Consider the following 24574-nt stretch of genomic DNA (forward strand, 5'->3'; position numbering starts at 1 on the left):
GTGGTTAAATAATAGTACAACCATCGGATGGAATACTATACCATGCAGATGTTAAATGATAAAAGTGTACTGTTAAACAGAAAAAGCAAGGTACGTACATACATGTTTGTACCGGCAAAGGAAACTCACTGAGGGGCATTTATTCATTCAACAATTATGTGTTTTAAGCATTTTAAGGTTACCTGTGAAACTAACAGGGTTACCTGTGAGGAGTACTTCAGAAGGAAAAATAGTAACTTGTACTTTTCAGTAAGCTTCTGCACATAATTTTAAGGACGAGCATTTCTTTTTTCTTTTTTTTTTGAGACAGAGTTTCGCTCTTCTTGCCCAGACTGGAGTGCAATGGCGAGATCTCAGCTCACTGCAACCTCCGTCTCCCGGGTTTAAGCGATTCTTCTGCCTCAGCCTCCCGGCATTGCTTTATATAAAGTCAAAAGAAAAGGAAGTTTGATAAAACAAGTAGAAATATCCAACAAATACTCGCCTGGAAAGGGACAGGGTTATAAGAAACAGGTAATAAGGAGATTAAAACCCTCTGCAGTTCTGCAGTGAGGACAGCCGTGGGGGCATACAACTTTCCGTTTCAGGTCAGTTTACGTAGGGCAGGTGGGAACTCACTCTAAAACGAGCAACCAAGGGCCGATGATAAAATGCACACGCTTAGCTTCTGGCGGCCCAGGTCTTCCTAGCCGCAGATTCTGAGATGTGTATCTGCAGGTGGTGTGAAATTGAAGCCGGGGGAGCGGTTGCTTTCTGTCTCCGAGGTGCGCCTTGCACACTGGGTCATTTAGCTCCCAGGCTCCGCTCCGAACTGCAAGGGACTCTGAACCTGGACCACTCCCTCCCCTCCACCAAAGAGGAAACGTGGGCTCCAAGAGGTCACAGAGCTGGGATGGGATTTCGACCCCGCGCTGCCCTCAAAGGCCATCTCCTCGCAGCTCCGCTCCCGCCGGCAGCTTCCGTGCTGCCCAACTCTGCAGCCGCCCGCCGCCCTCGGGGTCCAGTCCACAGGCCCGGGGCCAGCACCAGCCCCGCGGGGGAGGGGTCGGTGCGGAAGGGGCGGGGTACCGGGCCTTCCCCGCGCTACTGCCTTTCACGGCCCCGGCCCGGCCCGGGACTCGAGAAACCCGGAGCTCGCGCGAGCACCGCCCCACGGTCACGGCGTGCCTGTCATTTCCTCTTCGTAGGGCGTGCGGGTCTCGAAGATGAGGGAGCGAGAACGTCCACGACCGGGCTTCTCCGGCACCTTGGGCTTCTTTCAGCTGGGACTCGACAACAGCACGGCTCCGCAAGCTCTCAGCGCCGAGGGCAGCGGCGGCGAAGCTCCCGGAGGAGACGCGAGGAAGACGGGCCCGCGCTCGCCAAGACTCCGTCAGGGCGCGTGCGCGGGGCGCGTGCGCGGCGAGGGCGCGGCTGGCTCGGGCTGCGGCTGCGCAAGGCGGTGCCAGACGCTGCGCCTGCGCAGTGGTGGGGCGGGGCGGGAAGGAGGGAGGTGGTGGTAGCAGCGGCGGCTGCTGAGGAGGAGGAGGAGGGGGAGCGGAGGGAGGTGTTTCTGTCAGTTCCGGCTGTTTGTTCGGGAAGTGGATCCACCGCTGCCGGAGCAGCCCGGAGGGAGCTGCGGATCGCGAGGCCAGTACCGACCCCGCCCGCCCTCGCGCACCACCCCCGCCCGCCATGGCCCGGGACTACGACCACCTCTTCAAGCTGCTCATCATCGGCGACAGCGGTGAGGGCCGCAGCGGCCGGAGGCGGCGCGGGCCCTGCCGGGCGCGGCCCGCGGGGGCCTCGGGGTGGCGGGCGGGCGGGGAGGTGCCGGCCCGCGCGGGGTGGGCGGGCGGGGCAGCCCGGCGGTCTGGGCCCCAGGGGTGCGCCGAGGGGCTCCGGGCAGCGCCGAGGGGAGGTTGGGGCGGAGGGGCGGAGGGGCCGAGCGCGCCGGGTCCAGTCATCGCGCCTGCCCGTGCCTCACGTGTGACCTTGGTCAAGTCGCGCGATCGCTGGAGTTGGAGAGACGTGGGTTCGAGTCTCAGCACTACCACCTGCCGCGCGCTGACCTTGGGCAAGTTGCTTCGGCGTCCTGAGCCTCAGTTCTCTCATCTGAGAAGTGGGGACGTGCCTTGCTGGGTGGTGTGAGGATTCGATGGGATAAAGTAGGAAAAGTGCTTAGCGCCCTACTCGGTCAAGTAAGCTCTAAGTAAATGTTCACAATTGTCATTATCATCAGTATCCTTTGTAAGCGTCAGTTTCTTCCCGTCTAAAATGAGGACGTTCTCAGAACCTGCCTCATGGGATTGTCGTGAGTTTTAAATGAGGTAAGTCGGATAAAGGGCTTTGCACAGGGCCTGGCACATTCCCGCTGAATTATTATATCTCTGCATGGTTCAGTTTCCTCATCTGCAAAATGGAATGATAGTTGGATCTGCCTTATGGAGTTGAGGTATTAAGTGAGATTGTGCAGTGTGGCGCACAGCTCCTGGCACATAGTGAGTTGTCTCTGTTTGCTGTTACACTACTATATACAGAGGGGTCCTGGGGATGGAACAGCCAAAATTATAAAAGTGCTTTGGACACACACACACACTCACACACTGCTTGAGGGCTCCTAGCCCTGATCACTGCTCTAGCTCCAGTGCCTAGAACAGTGCCTGGCACCCAGTAAGTGCTTAAGACATATTTGCAGAATGAATGAATGAATATTAAGTGTGCTTCGAAAAGGTAGACTGGTTTCTGGGAAAATATGGAGGGTTTTAGAGCTGTTTGGAGTGTGGCAGGTGAGCAGGTTTATGGAGTGACCAAGAGGTCAGGGAGGCAGGCCCCAGAAGGTTTATGGGAGCGAAGCTGAGATGCTGGGGTTATATGATGTTCATGAAAGAGTCTTGGGAGCATGCTCAGTTTGTAGACCAGACCTGAGCTGAGTGTGGGGAGGATGTCTTGTGATTGGAAGCAGAGGCCAGGCTCATGGTAGAGCCCATGGACTGTTAAGGAAAGGGGATCAAATCAAGTGAGCGGTGAGACTTGGGATGTAGGAGTGTTGGATAGCAATGTCAGAGCAGGGTCAGGGAAGTGGGTGGTTTTGGCCTCACTTGCAAAGCTGGATGGAGATGTGGTTGGTGGTTTGGATCAGGTGAAGGATGACTGAGGTTTCCGTGGTTGCTGGAGGAGGGGAGAGGTAAGGGGGAAAGTTGGGGGCTAACCAGGGAGATAGAAGATTAACTGAGGTTGGGGAAAGAGGTAGAAAGGTGGAGGACTGATTGGTTATGGTTTGAATGAAAGGAAATCAGGCAAACTGTGGAATGTTCTCTTGGAGATGGCCTTTGGCATTCTTCAGGGTCTTGAGGCTTCTTCCTTTACATGATTTCCTTACAGCGCTGGCCTGGGTTCTGAGGGACTGGCACTGGGGCCATTTCTGTCTTTTTGGAGTGACAGTCAGCCTGCCGTGGTCAGGAGCCTTTATCCCTCTGCAAGACGTCTTGGACCTCTGCGTTGATACCCAACTGTGAAAAGCCTAAACTCAGCAGGAAGATGCAGCTTTTTGGCTCTTCTCCTCTATAAAGCCCAGGGGATGGGTCTGGCCCGCTTTCTCACAGTACTTTTTTTGTGAGGAATGGATTTTTCTCTCCAAAGTCAGGTGTGGGAGAAGACTCATTGGGTCGAGACTGATGTGGTCTAGCTCCTAGGTCAGCCATGTAGTGTAGGTTGTGCAGTGGAGATAGACACTGTGCTCTTTGATTTCTCCCGACATTGAGATACTCAAAGCTGGGAGATGGTAGCCATGGAAGTCCAGACTAAGGTTTGGCAGCTGAGCACAGAGACTGACATCACACACTCCTGAACTGGGCTCCTTCTGTGAATGCCTCCTTAAGATATATCGAACGATTTCACAGACGCTTATTCTCACCCGCGGCCTGTGTGGTTTGTCAAATAAGGAAACTAAGGCTTAAGGCCCGGCATGGTGGTTCACTCCTGTAATCCCAGCACTTTGGGAGGCTGAGGCCGGCGGATCACCTGAAGTCAGGAGTTTGAGAACAACTTGGGCAACATGATGAAACCTCGTCTCTACCAAAAATACAAAAGTAGTGGGGCATGGTGGAATGTGCCTGTAATCCCAGCTACTTGGGAGACTGAGGTGGGAGAATCACTTGAACCTGGTAGGCAGAAGTTGCAGTGAACCAAGATCGCACCATTGTACTCCAGCCTGGGCGACAAAAATGAAACTCTCTCTTTAAAAAAAGGAAACTGAGGCTCAGAGGAGGTGACTTACTTGCCCCAAATCACACAACTCAGCAGGGGCAAAGCTGGGAGCTACTGCACCTCAGTGCTAATACATGTGCGAGCAGCTTGTTTCAGGGCTGGCAAACAATAGGCCCTCCATGAATGCTGGTTTCTTCATAAATCTAGAGTTCTGCCCACTCTGCACATTGTGGGTGCTTCTGCAATGGATTCCCTCGACCTCTGCATCCCTTCGTTATGCCGGAGGTTCTGTATTTTCTTTACTTTTCTCTTTTTTTTTTTGAGATGGAGTCTCGCTTTGTCACCCAGGCTAGAGTAGAGACCGGGTTTCACCGTGTTAGTCAGGATAGTCTCGATCTCCTGACCTCGTGATCCGCCCGCCTCAGCCTCCCAAAGTGCTGGGATTACAGACGTGAGCCACCGCGCCCGGCCAGTTCTGTATTTTCTATACTTTGCCTTACACTCTATGACACTGGCTTTGATTTGTAACAGCATTTCGTCTGCATCCCTCAGGCCAGCCATCCTCATTAGGAGATGGAGTTAGCCCTTCACTTGACAGATGAGTAAACTGAGACTCAGAGAGAGGGTGTGACTTGCGTGAGGTTATACAGTGAGGTAGTTGCTGAGGCAGGATTAAAATTGAGAACATGGCTGGGGACAGTAGCTCATCCCAGTGCTTTGGGAGGATGAGGTGGGAGGAACTCTTGAACTCAAGACCATAGTGAGAACAACATAGCGATAGTGAGACCCCATGTCTTTTTTTTTTTTTTTTTTTTTTTTTTTTGAGACGGAGTCTCGCTCTGTGGCCCAGGCTGGAGTGCAGTGGCCGGATCTCAGCTCCCTACAAGCTCTGCCTCCTGGGTTTACGCCATTCTCCTGCCTCAGCCTCCCAAGTAGCTGGGACAACAGGTGCCCGCCACCTCGCCCGGCTAGTTTTTTTGTATTTTTTAGTAGAGACGGGGTTTCACCGTGTTAGCCAGGATGGTCTCGATCTCCTGACCTCGTGATCCGCCCGTCTCGGCCTCCCAAAGTGCTGGGATTACAGGCTTGAGCCACCGCACCTGGCATGAGACCCCATCTCTTAAAAAAAAAAAAAAAATCAGTTGGGCATGGTGGTGCATGTCTATAGTCCCAGCTACATGGGAGGCTGAGACAGGAAGATTGTTTTAACCCAGGAGTTCAAAGTTACAGGGAGTTAGGATCACACAGCTGCACTCCAGCCTGGGTGACAGAGTGAGACACTGTCTCAAAAAAAAAAAAAAAAAAAAAAAAGTCCAGGCATGGTGGTTCACACCTGTAATCCCAGCACTTTTTTTTTTTTCTTTTTTTGATTCGGAGTCTCGCTCTGTGGCCCAAGCTGGAGTGCAGTGGCCGGATCTCAGCTCACTGCAAGCTCCACCTCCTGGGTTTACGCCATTCTCCTGCCTCAGCCTACCGAGTAGCTGGGACTACAGGCGCCCGCCCCCTCGCCCGGCTAGTTTTTTGTATTTTTTAGCAGAGACGGGGTTTCACCGGGTTAGCCAGGATGGTCTCAATCTCCTGACCTTGTGATCCGCCCGTCTCGGCCTCCCAAAGTGCTGGGATTACAGGCTTGAGCCACCGCGCCCGGCCTATCCCAGCACATTGGGAGGCCAACGTGGAGGATCGCTTGAGGCCAGGAGTCTGAGACCATCCTGGGCAACACGGGGAGGCCTTATCTCAACAAAAAATAAGAAAATTAGCAGGGCATGGTGATGCACGCCTGTGATCTCAGCTACTTGGGAGGCTGAGGTGGGAGGATCTCTTGAGTCTGGGAGGTTGAGACTGCAGTGAGCTGTGATCATGCTGCTGCACTTTAGCCTGAGCAACAGAGCAAGTCCCTGTTTCAAAAAAAATAAAGAACACTTCACTGAAAGGTCTAGGGCTCTTCAAGAGGTGGAACTGAAGCCGGCAGGAGTGAGGGGCCAGAACCCATGCAGGAGCAGGGGGAAGGGAAGACGTGTGTGTGGCTTGCGTGGTGGGGACCAGACAGCAGCCAGGGGTAAAAGACTGGGCGCAGTGGCTCGCTTCTATAATCCCAGCACTTTGGGAGGCCGAGGCAGGCAGATTACTTGAGGTCAGGAGCTCGAGACCAGCTTGGCCAATGTGGTGAAACCCTGTCTCTACTAACAATACAAAAAATTAGCTGGGCGTGATGGCGGGCGCGTGGAATCCCAGCTACTCGGGAGGCTGAGGCAGGAGAATCGCTTGAATCTGGGAGGTAGAGGTTGCAGCCAAGATCGTGCCACTGTACTCCAGCCTGGGCGACAGAGTGAGACTCCATCTCAAAAAAAAAAAGAAAAAGAATGACAGGCCGGACTGGTTGGGGTCACACTGATGTGGCCCTTGGGCAGCCTCATGATGGCTATGGTGAAGGTTGACAGGTGCCCTCTGCCTCTGCCCTGACACTGGTGGTGTGGGGTAATGGCTGCAGCTTGTATTTCCGAGAAAGCCTCTTTCAGGAATATTTAGGAGGTAGCATTTCTTGGGATGGGTTTCTGTTCCTCTCAAAGGGAGAGCAGTGTGAGAGGTTGATGTCAGGTCCAAAGCAGCAGATAATGTGGTGATGGTTGTGGTCTTTCTGCAGCCTAGTGGCTTTTTTTTTTTTGAGATGGAGTCTGGCTCTGTTGCCCATACTGGAGTGCAGTGGCTGGATCTCAGTTCACTGACACCTCCGCCTCCTGGGTTCAAGCAGTTCTCCTGCGTCAGCCTCCTGAGTAGCTGGGATTACAGGCGTGCGCCACCACACCTGGCTAATTTTTGTATTTTTAGTAGTGATGGAGTTTCATCATATTAGTCAGGCTGGTCTGGAACTCCTGACCTCGTGATCTGCCTGCCTCGGCCTCCCAATTTTTTTTCCTTTTTTTTTTGAGACAGAGTCTCACTCTGACACCAGTCTGGAGTGCAGTGGCGCTATCTCGGCTCACTGCAACCTCCGCCTCCTGGGTTCAAGCAATTCTCCTGCCTCAGCCTCCCGAGTAGCTGGGACTACAGGTGCATGCCACCACCCCCGGCTAATTTTTGTATTTTTAGTAGAGATGGGGTGTTCACCATGTTGGCCAGGATGGTCTCGATCTCTTGACCTCGTGATCGGCCAACCTCGGCCTCCCAAAGTGCTGGGATTACAGGCGTGAGCCACTGCACCTGGCCAACCTGGTGGCTTTTAACTGCCCTGCTGAGACACCTGGGGACAGTGTGTGGGGACCTGGAGAGGCCAAGCTGGAGGGGATACTGCTGTGTCGTTGCAGAGAGAGCTGTTTTAGACATGGGATTTGGGTAAAGCTTGGATGAAGAAAAGGATTCTGCTGCCCTGCAGAAGTTTGGAAACCCCTGCTTAGGCGCCTGCTGTGTTGCAGTGGTAGCGCTAGATAGCAGAGCTATCAGTGTGGCGGGCGTTTGTTTAGGCAGAAATTCATTAAGCAGTGTTTGGTTGGCACCTACTAAGTGCTGGGCCTGGCTCACAGCACTGTGAATGCACAGGGTGGGTGAGGAGAGGGCTCTGTCCTAGAGAAACTCTCAGATTCAAGCTTTTAGCTGAGTAAGCTGGACCCAGAAGGCTCCAGGAGGAAGCAGAGGAGGCGGTGAGGCCAGTGGGGTGCTGGTGTTGGGCACAGTGCCGTGAAGGACCCAGCCGGGGACTCGGGCTCTCCTTGGGCTCAGCAGGAAGCCTCACTGCGGAGCAAGGAGGAAGTGGCCCTGAGCATGAGTGCTGCAGGCCCGGGGCTGAGCAGCATCTGCCTGCCCAGGAGAGCCTCACCCTGGCCTGTCTTTAGGAAAGTAAGACTCAGGCTTACTCAGTGAAACAAGTTCTTCTGGGCATCCCGGGGCAGCTCCCTCACCAGGAGAAGCTCCCAGAAAGGGATCTTTAGAGGATTTCCCAGAGAGGACGCTGGGGTTAGACTTAGGGAAATATAGCTGCAACAGTGGTTTGCCACTTTGATTACTTGGCAGAGTGGGGGTGGAGGCAGTGCCCTTCTTGAGAATCTATTAAAAGTTGTGGGGCCAAATGCAGTGGCTCAGGCCTGTTGGCCCAGCACCTTGGGAGGCGGAAGCAGGCAGATTGCTTGAGGCCAGGAGTTTGAGACCAGCCTGGGCAACGTAGTGAGAGACCATCTCTACAAAAAATGTGTAAAAAGTTTGCTGCGTGTGGCGGCGCGCGCCTGTAGTCCTAGGTACTTGGAGATGTCAAGGTTAGAGTGAATTACGATCACACAACTGCACTCCAGCCTGAGAAACAGAGTAAGACCCTGCCTCTCAAAAAAAAAAAAAAAATGCTGTGGGTTTCTCCCACGAATATACACCTTGGCTCAAATCTGCACTTTGTGTCAGGGGGTTTCATAGCTGTTATGGCATTTTCATTAAAAATCTAACAGGAGTGAGATGTAGGAGCCCCCGCAGGTCATTTTTCCCCCTCCTGAACCAGATGCAAGGCTCCCAGCAGTGTGTGCTGGGAGGAGTGTTACTACTCTGGAGGATTCTGGCCTGGATGCGGATCTCAGCTTTCTGGCTGCTTGCAGAGGCACTTAGGCCGGCCACTCTGGGCCTGGGCTTCCTCATCTCAAGAGATGTGGCCAGAATTATCACCAAAGAGGCATCCAAGGGCTCACCACACACATAGCCCGATGCCTGTGAATTCTTTGTGGTCAGTTAACCTGGCTGGCCTCAGGGGTACTGAAGATTGGGGACAGGATAGGAGGACACGGAACAGGTGCACTTGGCAGGCTGAAAGCACTGTGAGTTGAAGTCAAGGGGAGAGGTCCGGGCACCATGGCTCATGCCTGTAATCCCAGCACTTCAGGAGGCCCAGGCGAGAGGGTTGCTTGAGGCCAGAAGTTTGAGACCAACTTGGGCAACATAGCAAGACCTCGTCTCTACAAAAGTTAAAAAAAAAATAAGCCTGGGCAACATAGCAAGACTCTGCCCCTACTAAAAATAAAAAAAATTAGCTGGGCATGGTGGTGTGCATATGTGGTCCCAGCTACTCAGGAGGCTGAGGCTGGAGGATCACTTGAGCCTAGGAGTTGGAGGCTGCAGGGAGACATGATTGCACCATCGCACTCCAGCCTGAGTGACTGAATGAAACCCCATTTCTTTACCAAAAAAAGTGGGGGAGGCCAGATGTGTATCTGTTTGTGCTCTAAGTAGCCAGGAGCTGCTGTGGCTGGTGCATGGTCTGAGCACATGTGGGCTGCTGTGCTGATGGATATAAGACAGACCCTCCACTCCACCAGCCCTCACCCCAGCCCTGGCGGTGGGGACATCAGCCAGAAAGATGGTGGCCATTAAGTTCTAGCTATGTGGGCCTTGGTTTCCTCACCTGCAAGCTAGCACTGATGATCTCAAGGGTGCTTTCATGCTCCACAGCTCTGCATTTTGGGCGGCTCCCTAACTGATGTGCCCTAACATGCTGTGCACTTTTCTAGGGACTGTGTTGTAGACGGACTTGGGGGCTGTTTCGTGTGGTTGACCTTCATTCTGCTTTGTCGTCTAGCATCTCCCTTTGGGCCAGCCCTCAGCCCAGGACCTGGGCACCAGTCCCTTTCTCATTTTTCCCTCAGGGGATTTGGGAACAGCTTGTCTTACACAAGGACGAAGGAAAAGGTCAGGGATCCAGTGGAAGAGATGTTCTTGGTGTGCGGCCGCTCAGGGAGGTGGAAAGAGCATTGAGAAGTGAGCTGGGTCCCACTAAGCTTCTTAAGAATTGGTACTGAGGTCTCTACTAAAAAATACAAAAAACTAGCCGGGCGAGGTGGCGGGCGCCTGTAGTCCCAGCTACTCAGGAGGCTGAGGCAGGAGAATGACGTATACCCGGGAGGCGGAGCTTGCAGTGAGCTGAGATCCGGCCACTGCACTCCAGCCTGGGCGAGAGAGCAAGACTCTATCTCAAAAAAAAAAAAAAAAGGACGGGCGCGGTGGCTCAAGCCTGTAATCGCAGCACGTTGGGAGGCCGAGACGGGCGGATCACGAGGTCAGGAGATTGAGACCATCCTGGCTAACACGGTGAAACCCCGTCTCTACTAAAAATACAAAAAAACTAGCCGGGCGAGGTGGCGGGCGCCTGTAGTCCCAGCTACTCCGGAGGCTGAGGCAGGAGAATGGCGTAAACCCAGGAGGCGGAGCTTGCAGTGAGCTGAGATCCGGCCACTGCACTCCAGCCCGGGCGACGGAGCAAGACTCCGTCTCAAAAAAAAAAAAAAAAAAGAAAAAAAAAAAGAATTGGTACTGAGGCATCCTCTCCCGGAAGAAGGGCCGGGGCTGGAGGGAGGGGACCCACCTGCCCCCCTCATCACAGTGCTTTCTCTCTTGCAGGTGTGGGCAAGAGTAGTTTACTGTTGCGTTTTGCAGACAACACTTTCTCAGGTGAGTCCTCCCCTGCAGTGCTGCTGGGGTGTCGTTTTTGTTTGTTTGTTGACATCCCCTCCCTGGCACTGGAACACAGTTGCCTCTGCCTGATGTTGGGAACTGTCTCATTCTGGTTGCCAGAGGAGGGAAGAAGATGGAGGGGGGCTTAGGACCTTGTGGCACTTCTGTCAGAAGCCTCTGTGGTCTGTCGAATGCACCTGCTCACCAAAACCCTTTGGCTGGGCCATGATTTTCCCACCCAGGGTCCAAACAGGAAGATTCCCATAACAGCATCTATGGTGCCACCCAGGATACAGTCTCTTCTCCTGCCCCCTGTGCCTCCCTGGCAGCCTGTGGTCAGCGTGTGTCTTTCCGATTTCTGTCTGCGCTCCACATGTAGCCTTTGTGGCTCATTTGAGTGTGGTGGGGCTTTCTGTGCTTCGATGCACCACATGGTGCACTGACGCTGCTCTTACTTCGTGCCTGGCTTCTGGTTGTGTTTTCAGTGATGGTTAGCTACTTGGGATATAGGCGATACTTATTCTTTTTTTTTTTTTTTTTTTTTTTTCTGAGATGGAGTCACGCTCTGTCACCCAGGCTGGAGTGCAATGGTGCGATTTCAGCTCACTGCAACCTCCACCTCCTGGGTTCAAACAATTCTCCTGTCTCAGCCTCCCGAGTAGTTGGGACTACAGGTGCCCGCCACCACACCTGGCTAATTTTTGTATTTTTAATAGAGATGGGATTTCACCATGTTGGTCAGGCTGGTCTCGAATGCCTGACCTCAGGTGATCCACCCACCTCGGCCTCCCAAAGTGCTGGGCTTACAGGCGTGAGCCACTGCGCCCGGCTGATATTTATTGTGCACTTCTGTAGAAGTGGGGTTACTGGCTTACAGGGTGTATGCACTGAGAATTTTCACAGGTACTGCCAAACTGCTTTTCAAAGAAGCTGAAGTCATTTAATCCACAGTCCCACCGAAGGGTGGAAAGTGCCCCTTGTCAACCCTGATCAATGCTGGATCTTAGTAGCTGTCTTCATTCTTGCTGAGCTGATAGGCAAAAAGGGCTAACTTGTTTATATTTGTATTTCCCTAATCACTGGTAAGATTGAACACATTTTTGTTTGTGAAATACATCGGTTCAGCTGGGCGTGGTGGCTCACGCCTGTAATCCCAGCACTTTGGGAGGCCGAGGCGGGTGGATCATGAGGTCAGGAGTTCGAGACCAGCCTGACCAACATGGTGAAACCCCATCTCTACTAAAAATACAAAAATTAGCTGGGCGTGGTGGTACACGCCTGTAATCATAGCGACTCGGGAGGCTGAGGCAGGAGAGTTGCTTGAACCTGGGAGGGGGGGGTTGCAGTGAGCTGAGATTGTGCCACTGCACTCCAAGCTGAGTGACAGAGCGAGACTCCATCTCAAAAAACAAACAAAAAAATCAGGTTCATTACAGATGAACCTTTGGGTGGAGTTGGCATCTCTGATTATCTTGTGGAGAATTCCCTCTGACATGGCTGGGCTGCCTTTAGAAAGTGATTCCATTGGCCGGGTGCGGTGGCTCACGCCTATAATCCCAGCACTTTGGGAGCCTGAGCCGGGTGGATCACGAGGTCAGGAGATTGAGACCATCCTGGCCAATATGGTGAAACTCTGTCTTTACTAAAAATTAAAAAAAAGAAATTAGCCAGGCGTGGTGGTGCGTGCCTGTAGTCCCAGCTGCTCAGGAGGCTGAGGCAGGAGAATCTCTTGAACCAGGGAGTCGGAGGTTTCAGTGAGCCGAGATCGTGCCACAGCATTCCAGCCTGGCGACAGAGCGAGACTCCGTATAAAAAATAAAAAAAAAAAAAAAAAAAAGAAAGTGATTCCATAGCTGATGTCTGTCTTGGTGGAGAAGTGGGTTTTGCCCCCTTTGTTTCCTTGATACTGGCCCTGCAGTCTCACTGTCGGTGTGGTGTTGGAAGGAGATGGCTTCTCTGTGTGACCTTGAGCCAGTTCATGTGTAAAGTAGAAATCATAATGGGCCTTTCCCCATGGGGTTGTTATAGGATTACCTGAGATAGTACAGGTTGCAGTGCCTTGTACTAAGTGTTCAATAAATACCAGCTATTTGTTGCGACTGGCTGTTAACCTTCTGTTCAAGAATGATAGCTGATTAACAGCCTCTAATTGTGTTGAAAAATGTTCATTTTCCTCCGTAATGGCCCCCTCCCTTCCCATCCCAATCAGTGTTCAATGCTTGGACTACTCATTGTTGTAATCTCTTCCCACCTTTCCATTTCTACTACCAGCATCTCAGTTTACTGTTGGTTCTACCTGGAAGCATTACGGCAACCCCTACCCACCCTGAACAGCTCATGTGTGTGTCTGGCAGGGTCTTTTCTCTGTTTAAAAACTTCAGTGGCCCCTCTTACCTGCACAGAGTTTACAGTAAAATTTCTTCACTTGGACAGTGTTGACTCTTTGGGCACTGTGATTTTTTTTTTTGAGACGGAGTCTCGCTCTGTCGCCCAGGCTAGAGTACAGTGGCGTGATCTCGGCTCACTGCAAGCTCCGCCTCCCAGGTTCACGCCATTCTCCTGCCTCAGCCTCCCGAGTAGCTGGGACTATAGGCGCCCACCACCTCGCCCGGCTAGTTTTTTGTATTTTTAATAGAGACGGAGTTTCACCGTGTTAGCCAGGATGGTCTCGATCTCCTGACCTCGTGATCCGCCCGCCTCGGCCTCCCGAAGTGCTCGGATTACAGGCGTGAGCCACCGCACCCGGCCTGGGCCCTGTGATTTTTGTTGTGGGGCTATCCTGCGTGTTGAAGGATATTGAGCAGCATCCTTGGCCTCCACCCACTAAATGCCAGCAACACTTCCCCTCCTCCTGCTATGACAACTAAAAATGCCTCCAGACATTGCTGAGTGTCCTTTGGAGGGACAGTCATTCCGGCTGAGGACCACTGAGGACCACTGTGCTCGTAGTCTGTTTTCAGTTCACCTTTCTGGCTTCCTCCTACCCCCTGGTCATTCTTTTGTTCTTTGGCTTGCTGGTTCGTTAGCCACCAGCTGTTTCTGGAGAGCCTAACTGTGCTAGGCGGTGGGCCGCACTCCTTGGCATTCCCCTGGCTGGAAGAGCCTGGGTGCCAGCTGGTTTTCTGAATGTGTTCTGGTTGCATGTTGTCCTCAGCTATTTGCTTTTGAGTGGGATGTTGTTCCCCCACCTAATCTCAGCCTTTGAAGTCTTACCTGTTCTTCAGCTAGGCCCAGATGTGACGTCCTCCCTGAAGCCTGCCTTGTTCCCCACCCCACCTTGGAATTTGACCTTTCCTACGCCCTTGCCACATTTCACATAATTGTGTGTGTGTGTGTGTGTGTGTGTGTGTGTGTGTGTGTCTCCTGCACTGTTACAGTGTAAGCCCCAAATGGAGTGATAAGCTGTGTTCTTCCTAGTGTCAGGCTTTGGAAGACTGGACTGGACAATTACACCAGCTAGAAATTCTCCTCAAATCCATCTTTCAGACCAGGCGCAGTGGCTTGTGCCTGTAATCCCAGCACTTTGAGAGGCTGAGACAGGTGGATCACTTGAGGTCAGGAGTTCGAGACCAGCCTGGGCAACATGGTGAAACCCCACCTCTACTAAAAATACAAAAATTAGCTGGGCGTGGTGGCGTGTGCCTGTAACCCCAGCTACTCGGCAGGCTGAGGTGGGAGGATCATCAGACCCTGGGGAGGGCTAAGGGTGCAATCCCACTTCACTCCAGCCTGGGTGACAGAATGAGATGCTGTCCCCACCCCCCAAAAAAAACCATGTTTCCCACAGATGCTGCAAGAGAGCCATTTAAAATGCAGGAGCTCATGCCCCTGATCAAAACCGTTTGGTGCCTCCCCAGCACACATGAGAGAAAGTCCATGTTCTTGGAAGTGGCACACGGGTCCAAGATCTGGCCTCACCACATTCTGCCTGCCTTGGGCCGTGGGCTTGCGCTCACGTGACCACCCCCCACCCACGGCTGTTTTTGCTACTATCTCCCCTGCCTAGAGCAGTGGTTTTCGGACTGCAGCTCATGACTTATTTGTGTGTTTTGAAGTGAATTTTGAGGGCCCTAAAATTTTTTTGAATTGAAAAGAAAAACCCAGAGTGCCCGTAGTTCTACCATTCTCAGACACAGCTGGTGTGTCCCCACCTAGCCACTCTAAAGGAGCCTGTCCTGCTCCCACCAGTCCCATCCCATGTTATTTCCTATGTGTCACTATTCACTCTTGGAAATTGTCCCTTTTGTTTGTTTCCTTGCATCCTGTCTCCCTCCTTCACTTGTGTGTGGAGGGACCTTGTGAACAAGGATGTTCAGGGCTGTGTCCCTGGGACCTAGAATGTGCCAGGCACATGTAATGAGTTGGGAGAGTGGGGGAGCCTGGGGGTGCGTTGTGTGCAGTGTGGGGCTCGGGGCCTGGGAGGATACCTCGTCGGGCCTGGTTAACTGCCCTGTGTGTGCAGGCAGCTACATCACCACGATCGGAGTGGATTTCAAGATCCGGACCGTGGAGATCAATGGGGAGAAGGTGAAGCTGCAGATCTGGGACACAGCGGGGCAGGAGCGCTTCCGCACCATCACCTCCACGTGAGTCCGCCCGCCCAGTCCCACCCAACCCGCGCCACTGACGTGTGCCCACCCCCTCCCACCCAACACCTATCACTGACCTATGCCCGCCCACTCCCACCCAACCCGCGCCACTGACGTGTGCCCGCCCCCTCCCACCCAACACCTATCACTGACCTATGCCCGCCCACTCCCACCCAACCTGCATCACTGACCTGTGCCTGCCCACTCCCACCCCACCCGCGCCACTGACCTGTGCCCGCCCACTCCCACCCCACCCGCGCCACTGACCTGTGCCCGCCCACTCCCACCCAACCCGCATCACTGACCAGTGCCCGCCCCCTCCCACCCAACCCACGCCACTGACCTGTGCCCGCCCCCTCCCACCGAACCCGCGCCACTCCCACCCAACCCACGCCACTGACCTGTGCCCGCCCACTCCCACCCCACCCACGCCACTGACCTGTGCCCGCCCACTCCCACCCCACCCGCGCCACTGACCTGTGCCCGCCCACTCCCACCCAACCCGCATCACTGACCAGTGCCCGCCCCCTCCCACCCAACCCATGCCACTGACCTGTGCCCGCCCCCTCCCACCGAACCCACGCCACTCCCACCCAACCCACGCCACTGACCTGTGCCTGCCCACTCCCACCCAACCTGCACCACTGACCTGTGGCCGCCCACTCCCACCCAACCCAGATCACTGACCTGTGGACACGGTTGAGTGACTGGTGCCTGCATGGTGGAAATGTCACTGAGGGTCCCTGAGGCTGTCGGGAAGTGAGCCTGTTGTTGGCTGTAGTAGATGGCGTTTGGTTGCACCCTTCCCGGTCCTGAAGGTGTGAGGGGAATGCTGTAGGGGGAGTCGCTGAGCACCCTGGCTGGAGTCTGGCCGGATGGCCGGACAGTGGCCATGTTCTGTTTCCTTGGAGAGTCAGCTGACCCTCCAGCCCACTGCGCCGTCACCTTACAGAGGGAGCAGAATAGCGTTTGCCTCACTAGGGGGTTGCAAAGTGCCCTGCCCGCCCAGGACTTAGTCACTGACAGTTCCTCTTGGTAGGTGTCAGTTATGGCAGCTGGAGTTGTCCTGTGCAGGCTCCTGTCACCCACCCTGATACCTTGGAGGTGATGCTGTCCAGAGAGGAACACTGGTGCATGTCAGCAGGCCCTCCCTCCCCTTAAAGCTGTTCCTGGGAAATCCGGCCACCCACCAGTTGCCCGCCGTTGTGGCTAAGCTACAGGCCAGGGGAAAGCTGGGCTCCAGCGCAGACAGGCAGTGTCCTTCGGAGCAGCTCCTGGTTACTGGGTTGTTAGTGGAGCAGGTTTTGGGAAAGCGGGGTCTGAAGGGACCGATTTGGAGCTGTTGGACTGTGTGTCCTTAGGCAAGTTGCCGAAGCTCTCTGCGCTCGTTTCCTGGAGGGACTGCCTCTGGGACTGGCTTCCATGTGGAGGGTGCCGGGTGCCCTGCCGCAGCCGTCAGCGTGTGTGGCCGGGGTTTGGTGTCTGGCAGCTCCGTGTGCTCGGTGCTGCTGTCATCCCATTTGACAGAGGGTGCCCTGGAGGGGTCCCTCCCAGCGGCCGAGCCTGTGCTCCACACAGTAGCCTGTGAAGAGTGAGGGGCGGCTGTCTGGCTCCACAGACACCTCCTCGGCTCTCTCGAGCAGCTCTTCTGGAAGTGACCTCAGGAAGGCGAATGAGGAAGTCCCGGCCAGCGGTCCCCTCCCTCCCCACAGCATGAAAGCTGGGTACTCCCCAGGCTGGCTGCCCACCCTGTACCCCTCGGCATCTCCCGAGGGTGGGAAGTGTGGGGTGCAGCACCCCATGGGTGGCTGGGAGTGTGGGGGAGAGCAGGGCTGCTGGAGAAGGGACAGGTGCACTGGGCAAGCAGCTCCTGGGGCTGGAGTCGAGGCGGAGGGCTTGTCACTGGGGTCACCCTATGCTGAGCGCATTTGTGCTGCGGCCCGTGATGCCCCGAATCCCTGGGACCTCCCAGTCCTGGGGTCGCCCGGGTGTGGTGCTGTGTGTTGACTATTGATGAGTCCGGTGAGCGAGGGCTCTGTGGCCTGCCTGTCTTGGCAGCTGCCAGTGAGAACCTGCAGAGGACGCTGGGGCAGGGCTGGCATCCGTGCTTTGGGCAGCGCAGACCCAGGCGAGACAAGCCCTCATGCTCTGGCCAGGGCTGGTCTGGGTGCCGACCTCTCGCATCCTTGCTCTGGGTTGGGCCTGTCGCTAGGATTTCAGCTGCTTCATTTCGGTTAATCCCGGTACAGATACCTGTGACTATCTCCATTTTATGGACAGGAAAACAGGCCCAGGGAGGAAGAAGCCTCCTAACTCAGGGGCGGGGGTTGGTGGCACTCAGGGTTGGCCCTGAGGCTGCCGAGGCTCTGCACCAGCTGGGCAGGTGGTACCCCTGCTTTCCCGCCCCATCCTGTGCCTTCAAACCAGGTGGAGGTCAGGGCAGCAGAGGTTTGGAGGCCCGTGGCCATGAGGAATGAAACCCTGGGCAGGGCAGGGGGGCCGGGGGGGTCCGAGGCTCTTTCAGCAGGAGGAGCCACAGCCCCTCCCTGCCCTACGCAGTCAGCTGCTTTCCAGGCTGGGCAGGGCGCGAAGAGGGTGAACTGGTTCCTCCATCTGTGGGGAGGCGGGGAGGAGTCACTCGGCTTCTTGGGAGCAACATGGGTTTTTCCCAGGGGTCTTGGGAAGGGGCAGCCTGTGGGCAGCTGCTGGGCCCCAGATGAAGTCCCACCTGTCTGGGGAAGCAGAGAGGTAGCTCTATCTTGGAGTCCCGCTCGGGCCCTCATGAGGCAGGAGGCCCAGCAGGGCGCACTGAGGGGCCCGTGGAAGTCTCGACGCCCTTTAATGGTCACTGGCAAAGAAGGAAGGAGTTTTGGGGAGATGAGGAGTTTTCAGGAATGGGGCAGTCAGGATGCAGTAGCGTGACTTTTTCCAATGCAGGGCATTCAAAGAGAAACCGAAACCGCATCCTGTTAGCCTGGCGAGAAAGAGCCCTGTGGTCACCCCCTCTTGAGTTCTTGCTCTCAGAAGCTGAGGTTTGCCGGCCCTGAGAGGTGCGGGTGGGGTGGAGGGGAGGGGAGAAGTGGCAAGGCAGGCAAGGCCCTGGCATTGGGCCTGGGAGTCAGCCCTGAGCGCCAGGACTTCCAGCTGGCCGCCGCACTCAGCCTTACGTCCTCGCTGGTCACATGGCCAACCTGAGGTCTGCTGGATCAGGTGGCTGCGGAGATTAATAAGGTCATGGATCCCAAGCCCCCAGCTCTGTGCCTGGCCTAGAGCAGAGTCCCCATGAGTGAAGGCGATTCCTGGTGGCCATGGGAAGCCTCGGTGCTCTGGTTCCTCCTCACCAGAGCTCTGAGCCCCTGACTTCATCCCCAAATTCTCTGCTTTTACATAAAGCCCCTGTCCTGGGCCCCAGATGAAGTGGAGGCATCCAGGGAGCCGCGGGAACTCTGTGCCGGGGCCATGGTTGTAGGCGTTTCTTGGCATCTCTGATCATCTTCAGCAAAGGAGAGTGCAGAGCCATCCACTCCTTGGGCTTCAGTCGCCTGTTCCTGTGGCTCTGGCGCGCCCTCACTCTGGAAGGCGTCTGACACGCCGTGCTGTGTGCTGACCCGGCGCTCTCAGCAGCAGCTGCCAAGGCCAGAGCTAGTTCTTGGGCTCAGTGCCAAGACAGCTACCCCAAAGCCAAGGAGCGATGCTGCCCTGGAAGCAAAACTGTGGGCACAATGAAGCCCTGGGAAGAGATCCCAGCGGTCGTGTTGAGGGTGGAGCAAGGATGGGGCAGGGGCAGGGGCAGGGGCAGGTTGGGCTTTGCCCCAGGCCTGGGCAGGAGCTCCTCCAGCTCCACAGCCTCAGGGAAGATGCTCAGGGCTGCCCCCAAGCTGCCTCTGGGTTTCCTTCCACCACCTCTGTCTGGGACCACAGATTGTCCTTGAAGGCATATTGATGATGCTGAAGAACTGATACCGACTGTTTACTGCTCCCCGCCCCTGGGGGAATGCTTAGCTCCTTTCTCCCTCGTGACCGCCCCAGCTAAGGACCAGCCACCTGCGCGCCGTAATTGTTGAAGCTGCGAAGTGTGGCAGGGTGAATGCAGGCGCCCTCCGTAATTGTTGAAGCTGCGAGGTGTGGCAGGGTGAATGCAGGCGCCCTCTAGCCTTTCAGAGATGGAGCCAGGGGTGGGCTTTTGTCCTTGGATCAGGCCTCAGATGTGAAGCATTGGCCGGAGAGCTGCTGGGCAGGTGGACAGGAACGGAGCCGCAGCCACCAGCCTGGCCACCTCATTCTTGCTCAGCCTGTGCTGACTTGGGCTGTTCCTGAACTGGGGCTTGGGCTGTCCCCATGAACCTCATGGGGGTGGAGGTAATTAGGGCTGGGGCAGGTGGCAGCCAGAAGACCTGGAGGAAGCAGCCTGTCCACTCATGGTTTGTCTGTGTGGTGTCCTGAGGAGCCCTGGGGTGGAGGTCCCTGTGGCTTTGGGGAGAGGGGACAGAGGGACAGCTCTGGCTGATTGCACAGTGTGGGGTGGGGCTGCTGCCTGGCCTCTGGCTCTGTGACAGCTCTCGGGGAAGTGGAGAGGCGGAGGCTGTGGTCCCCTCCTCCCCCGGGGATTGATGTCCTCCTGTGCCATTGGGATGAATGGGGCCCTGGGGTCTGGAGAGGAGAATTGGGCGTCCCCTTCCTTCTGGTCTTCCTGGCTAACCCTGGGCTCTGCATGTTTGGGTGATGGCTTTGCTGGACACCTCTCCCTAGCCATCCCTGGATGCTTGTGTGGCTTCCACACTTTTCCTGCCACCTGCACAGATAAGCCAAGAGTAGCAGGAAGGGAGGGGCCTACCTGCCCCGGGGGAGGGACACAGACTTCGCCAGGGCATCATGATGGTGTGGCTTCTTGGAAAGGCGTTCCTCTAAAACAGGTTTGAGGAGAAAAGATTTTTTTTGAATGTTCAAAGACAGTGATAACATGATGTCAAATACAAAAACTGCCTGAGTTCCCAAAATAAAGCAAGAACTTCAAAGATGTTTCAAGCCCGTAGCAGACTCTCAGCAGCACGAGGGGACTCCTCAGACCTGCTCTGCTGCCCAGGGGCTGGTCCTCCCGCCCTCCTGGTGCTCCAGGGAGGCAGGGGGAGCTAGTGCTGCCGCAGTGGCCTCTCCTGCTGGCCTGGCGTGGCTCGGGCGTCTGCCGAGGCCAAGTGAGAGTCCCTCACCTTTTCCAGTCACTGCCCTAATGGGGGCAGGCGGGTTCTGGCAAGGGGGCGACTCCTGCCGGGGTTGACATGCTGCTGCACACTCTGGCCCTGCAGGTATTATCGGGGGACCCACGGGGTCATTGTGGTTTACGACGTTACCAGTGCCGAGTCATTCGTCAACGTCAAGCGGTGGCTTCACGAAATCAACCAGAACTGTGATGATGTGTGCCGAATATTAGGTGAGGCTGCACCCAGGGCTGGGGTGAGGGTGGGGTGGGGGAGGGGGCAGCCGGCTCCGCCCCTCAGGGCGGCACTGACTCTGCCTTGCTTTGAAGTGGGTAATAAGAATGACGACCCTGAGCGGAAGGTGGTGGAGACAGAAGATGCCTACAAATTTGCCGGGCAGATGGGCATCCAGTTGTTTGAGACCAGCGCCAAGGAGAATGTCAACGTGGAAGAGGTGAGGCCCTGGGCCACTGGCTCTGCCACACACCTGTGACCGTCTTCTCCCTGCTGCTGACCTGCTTGAGGCATCTAAATGACCGAAAGAAAATGTCATAGAAACTGCCATTTATTGAGTGCCTACTGTGTGCCAGGCCCTTTAACGATCTTAGTTGATAGCACAACAGTCCTCTGAGGTAGGTACAATTATTCCCACATTTCAAATAGGGAAACTGAGGCTCCAAGTGTTGAAGTCACTCAAGGACCACCACCCAGCTAGTCAGAGACTGAGTGAGCCTCTGTCCCACAGCAGAGGCAAGCATAGCCTCCACTCCAGTCCTCTGCCTCGTTGGCCACCATGTGGTGTGTGGAGCCCAGAGGCCTGTGGGAAGTTGAGGATCCCACTGCTTCAGGGCAAATGGACCACACAGTGGCAGGGAGCACAGGCTCCTTTGTAAGTCAGGCTGGTGTCCTGATGCTGGCCTATCCACCTGGCCCTGTGGGCAAGGCTGGTATGACCTTGGGCGGTGACTTCACTCATGCCATGAGGTGGCGTGGAGCGGGCAGACCGCGGGTCACCTATGTCCATGAACAGCAGGGGCACTTTCATCTGTCGTGTCATGAGACTCCAGCTGGGCCAGGCGTGGTGGCGCACGCCTGTAATCCCAGCACTTTGGGAGGCCTAAGTGGGTGGATCACGAGGTCAGGAGATCGAGGCCATCCTGGCTAACACAGTGAAACCCCATGTCTACTAAAAATACAAAATAATTAGCCGGGCATCTGTAGTCCCAGCTACTTGGGAGGCTGAGGCAGAAGAATGCTGTGAACCAGGGAGGCGGAGTTTGCAGTGAGCCAAGATTGCGCTATTGCACTCCAGCCTGGGCGACAGAGCGAGACTCTGTCTCAAAAAAAAAAAAAAAGATTCCAGCTGAAGGAAAGGGGTTGGTCTCTCTATATAAAAGAAGGACTGGAAAACCCCTGTGAGTTTGACTTCCCCAAGTCCACACAGCTCACGGGCCTCTGATGGTGTTCCTTTTTTCAGACTTACTTATTTGTTGAGTCAGTGTCCTAACTGCCATCCAGGTTGGGGTACAGTGGTGTGTTCACAGCCCACTGTAGTCTTGATCTCCTGGGCTCAAGTGATCTTCCACCTCAGCCTCTCAAGTAGCTGGGACTACAGTGTGCACCACCACTCCTGGCTAATTTTTGTATTTTTTTGTAGAGGTGGGGTTTTAGCAATGCTGTTCCTTTTTGATCTTTAAATAAAATAATTCACCACCTCCTTCTGGAATAGGCTTTGGAGACATACATGCCAAAAATTCCAGGTAGAAAGACCCAGGTAGAAACAGCTGGCCCCGGAAGGCGGGGAGGCGGCCATGCAGGCCAGCAGGGGCCTCCTGGCCAGGTCTGAGGCTGGCCCTTCCCCTCTCCTCTCCACAGATGTTCAACTGCATCACGGAGCTGGTCCTCCGAGCAAAGAAAGACAACCTGGCAAAACAGCAGCAGCAACAACAGAACGATGTGGTGAAGCTCACGAAGAATAGTAAACGAAAGAAACGCTGCTGCTAATGGCGCCCAGTCCACTGCAGAGACTGCACTGCGCTCCCTCCCCCAGCCCGAGGCCCGTGGAGGTTCCTCGGGGGACAGTCTCAGTTTCGTGCCGTTATTTAAAGAATTCTCTCCATGTTTTTGTATCGGGAGGTGCCATCGGCACTTCCTCCCCCGCCCTCGAGTGCCAAGAAGGTGTTGGACCAGCCCACCCTTCCCTATTGGTGCCCCCTTCTCCCCGGCCAAGGCACCTGGACCTGGCGAGGACGCTGCCCGCCGAGCGGACTGATTCGCAGAGTCTGTACATAGTGTATATTGCTCTATCCGGCCGCACACCACGTCCTGCTCTGGCTTTTGCCTCCTTGGTGCCAGCCTGCTGCAACGGACTCTTCCCCGCGCCCCTCCCCAGCCCATCTTACTGCAAGCACCGTCCTGTGGAGACGGTGTCACGTTCTAGCTGCGTCTTCGGCCAGCCTGTGCCAGTGGAGTGGGCTCCACGTTGCTCATTCTCTCCGACAGGCTGTCAGCTTCTGTCCCCGGCACGCAGGGTCTTGGCCCCTTCTCCGGGGCCTGCGCCAGCTCCCTTCCCTCCCTGTTCTGTGCCCACAGCCATTCTGGGAGCTGGGGAACCCGGTCTCGACGCAGGCCCTGCAGTTCCACAGAGGTGGCCAGTCTTGCCCTTTGGCCAGCAGATTTCTTGTCCTGCCTTTTAGATGCCTCTGAGCTCCAAACCCAGGGGAGCCATGGCTTCTCATTTCTATCAACAGTTTTCAGTTCCAACAGAAAGGTCGGGGTAGGTTCGTGCAGAGATGGGGCTGGCAGGGGGGCTATGGGAGCATTATTTTAACAGATCAAGAAAATGAAGCCAAATCAAGTGAATTAAATTCCTCACAATTACTTTCTTTCCCTGAGGTTTGATTGGCACAGCAGCAAAAGTTGAGGCCAGCCCACTTTGTGTCCACTGTTTTTAGAAAAAAATGAATGGCTTCCTGCCATTGTGGGGCTGGGCTCTTTGGCTTTTCTTGGTGGGAACGGAGAAGGGGCCTCCCACCCTTGTCCGAGTTGCCTCCCACTGGAGGTCAGGAGTCTATGCTGCAGCCTCAGGCACCTGTGGGGAGTGCATGCCTGGGGCCTCTGGGCTGGGACCGTGGACAGGCCTTGGTCACTGTCCTAACCTTTGTCAGGACAAAGGTAGCAAGAGGATTTCCTGGTGGGTGGGAAGGAATGGCTGGGGCGGCCAGTTTTGACACGCCTCAGTCCCCTGGAGAAAAACCAGGGTCGATCATCTGCGCTTGATGACTGCTCCCCTGCCCCCAGCCCGGACACCTCATTCCCCTCCCCCTACAGGGATCAAGTGACCTGGGAAGAACTGAGTTCAACACCAGGATGTGTTTCCTTAGATTTCCTTTCCTAGGCGATTTCCAGGGAGAGCCCTGATTGGACAATCACATCACAGATCACACTGCAGTTTCTGTGTTAGCACTGTGGATGGATTTTTAATCAATAAAAACGGGGTTTCTTCTCACCCGTCTCTCCACTTGCCCAAACTGCCAAAGGCCGGTGGTTCTGGGACAGGCCTTCCCTTTGGAGCCACAGGATGGGGTGGGGGAGCCCCGTGGGCCTGGGAAGGAAGGTGCTGTGGAGGGGGCTGCAGGGCTGACCAGCAGGCAGCCTCATCTGGTCGGTGGGGGCAGCAGGAGCAGAAGCAGGGTCTCTGTCCTTGGGACTGTCCTGGTTGGCCATGGGCCCTGTGAGGATGCACGGTGCTTGGGGCTCCTGTGCCGTTGGGTGGGGGGCATGCTGGCCTCTGAGCGATCAGGTGAGGCCAGCAAGGGTGTGCTTGCAAATTCAAGCAATAAGGGGGGGGGGGAGCTCCCTGGGAGCTTCCAGCCCAGGCTAGAAGCCCCCATGGCTTCTGGCAGCTGGACATCAGCCCCAGGTGTTGGGGTGATTTTGGTCATGACAGTGTGCCTGTCCCACTGTTACACGCATGAATGGGGGGTTATGGGGTGGGGGTGGGGACTCAGGGCTGGACCGATGTCCTAGTGGACCTGATGTGAAATTCCTGTCAAACAAACACCACTTTTAAATGGTTTGCTAGGAGTATTTCTGTATTGAAAGTTTCTAATTATGCTTTTTAAAAAAATACTAAAAATAAAGGTTCAAGCTGCCAAATTTTCTTCCAGGATCTGTTTGCTC

General features: G+C 55.3%; 1 protein-coding gene across 2 annotated transcripts; it reads left to right on the top strand.

Moving 5' to 3' along the window:
* The first annotated feature begins 1482 nt into the window (after positions 1–1482).
* On the top strand, positions 1483–24554 carry RAB35 (RAB35, member RAS oncogene family). Of its 2 annotated transcripts, XM_030938855.1 has the most exons (6): positions 1483–1726; positions 10555–10605; positions 15071–15194; positions 20501–20625; positions 20722–20846; positions 22268–24554. In XM_030938855.1, exons 1-6 carry the CDS (start codon positions 1675–1677, stop codon positions 22394–22396), a joined length of 606 nt encoding a protein of 201 aa, XP_030794715.1. In that variant the 5' UTR covers positions 1483–1674; the 3' UTR covers positions 22397–24554. The 2 variants fall into 2 exon arrangements, with proteins under 2 accessions (XP_030794715.1, XP_030794716.1); XM_030938856.1 differs by lacking the exon at positions 20722–20846 and having other exon boundaries at positions 22268–22371.
* The last annotated feature ends 20 nt before the right edge of the window (positions 24555–24574 follow it).

The sequence above is a fragment of the Rhinopithecus roxellana genome, chromosome 10 (assembly GCF_007565055.1).
Source record: "Rhinopithecus roxellana isolate Shanxi Qingling chromosome 10, ASM756505v1, whole genome shotgun sequence".
Lineage (NCBI taxonomy): Eukaryota > Metazoa > Chordata > Mammalia > Primates > Cercopithecidae > Rhinopithecus > Rhinopithecus roxellana.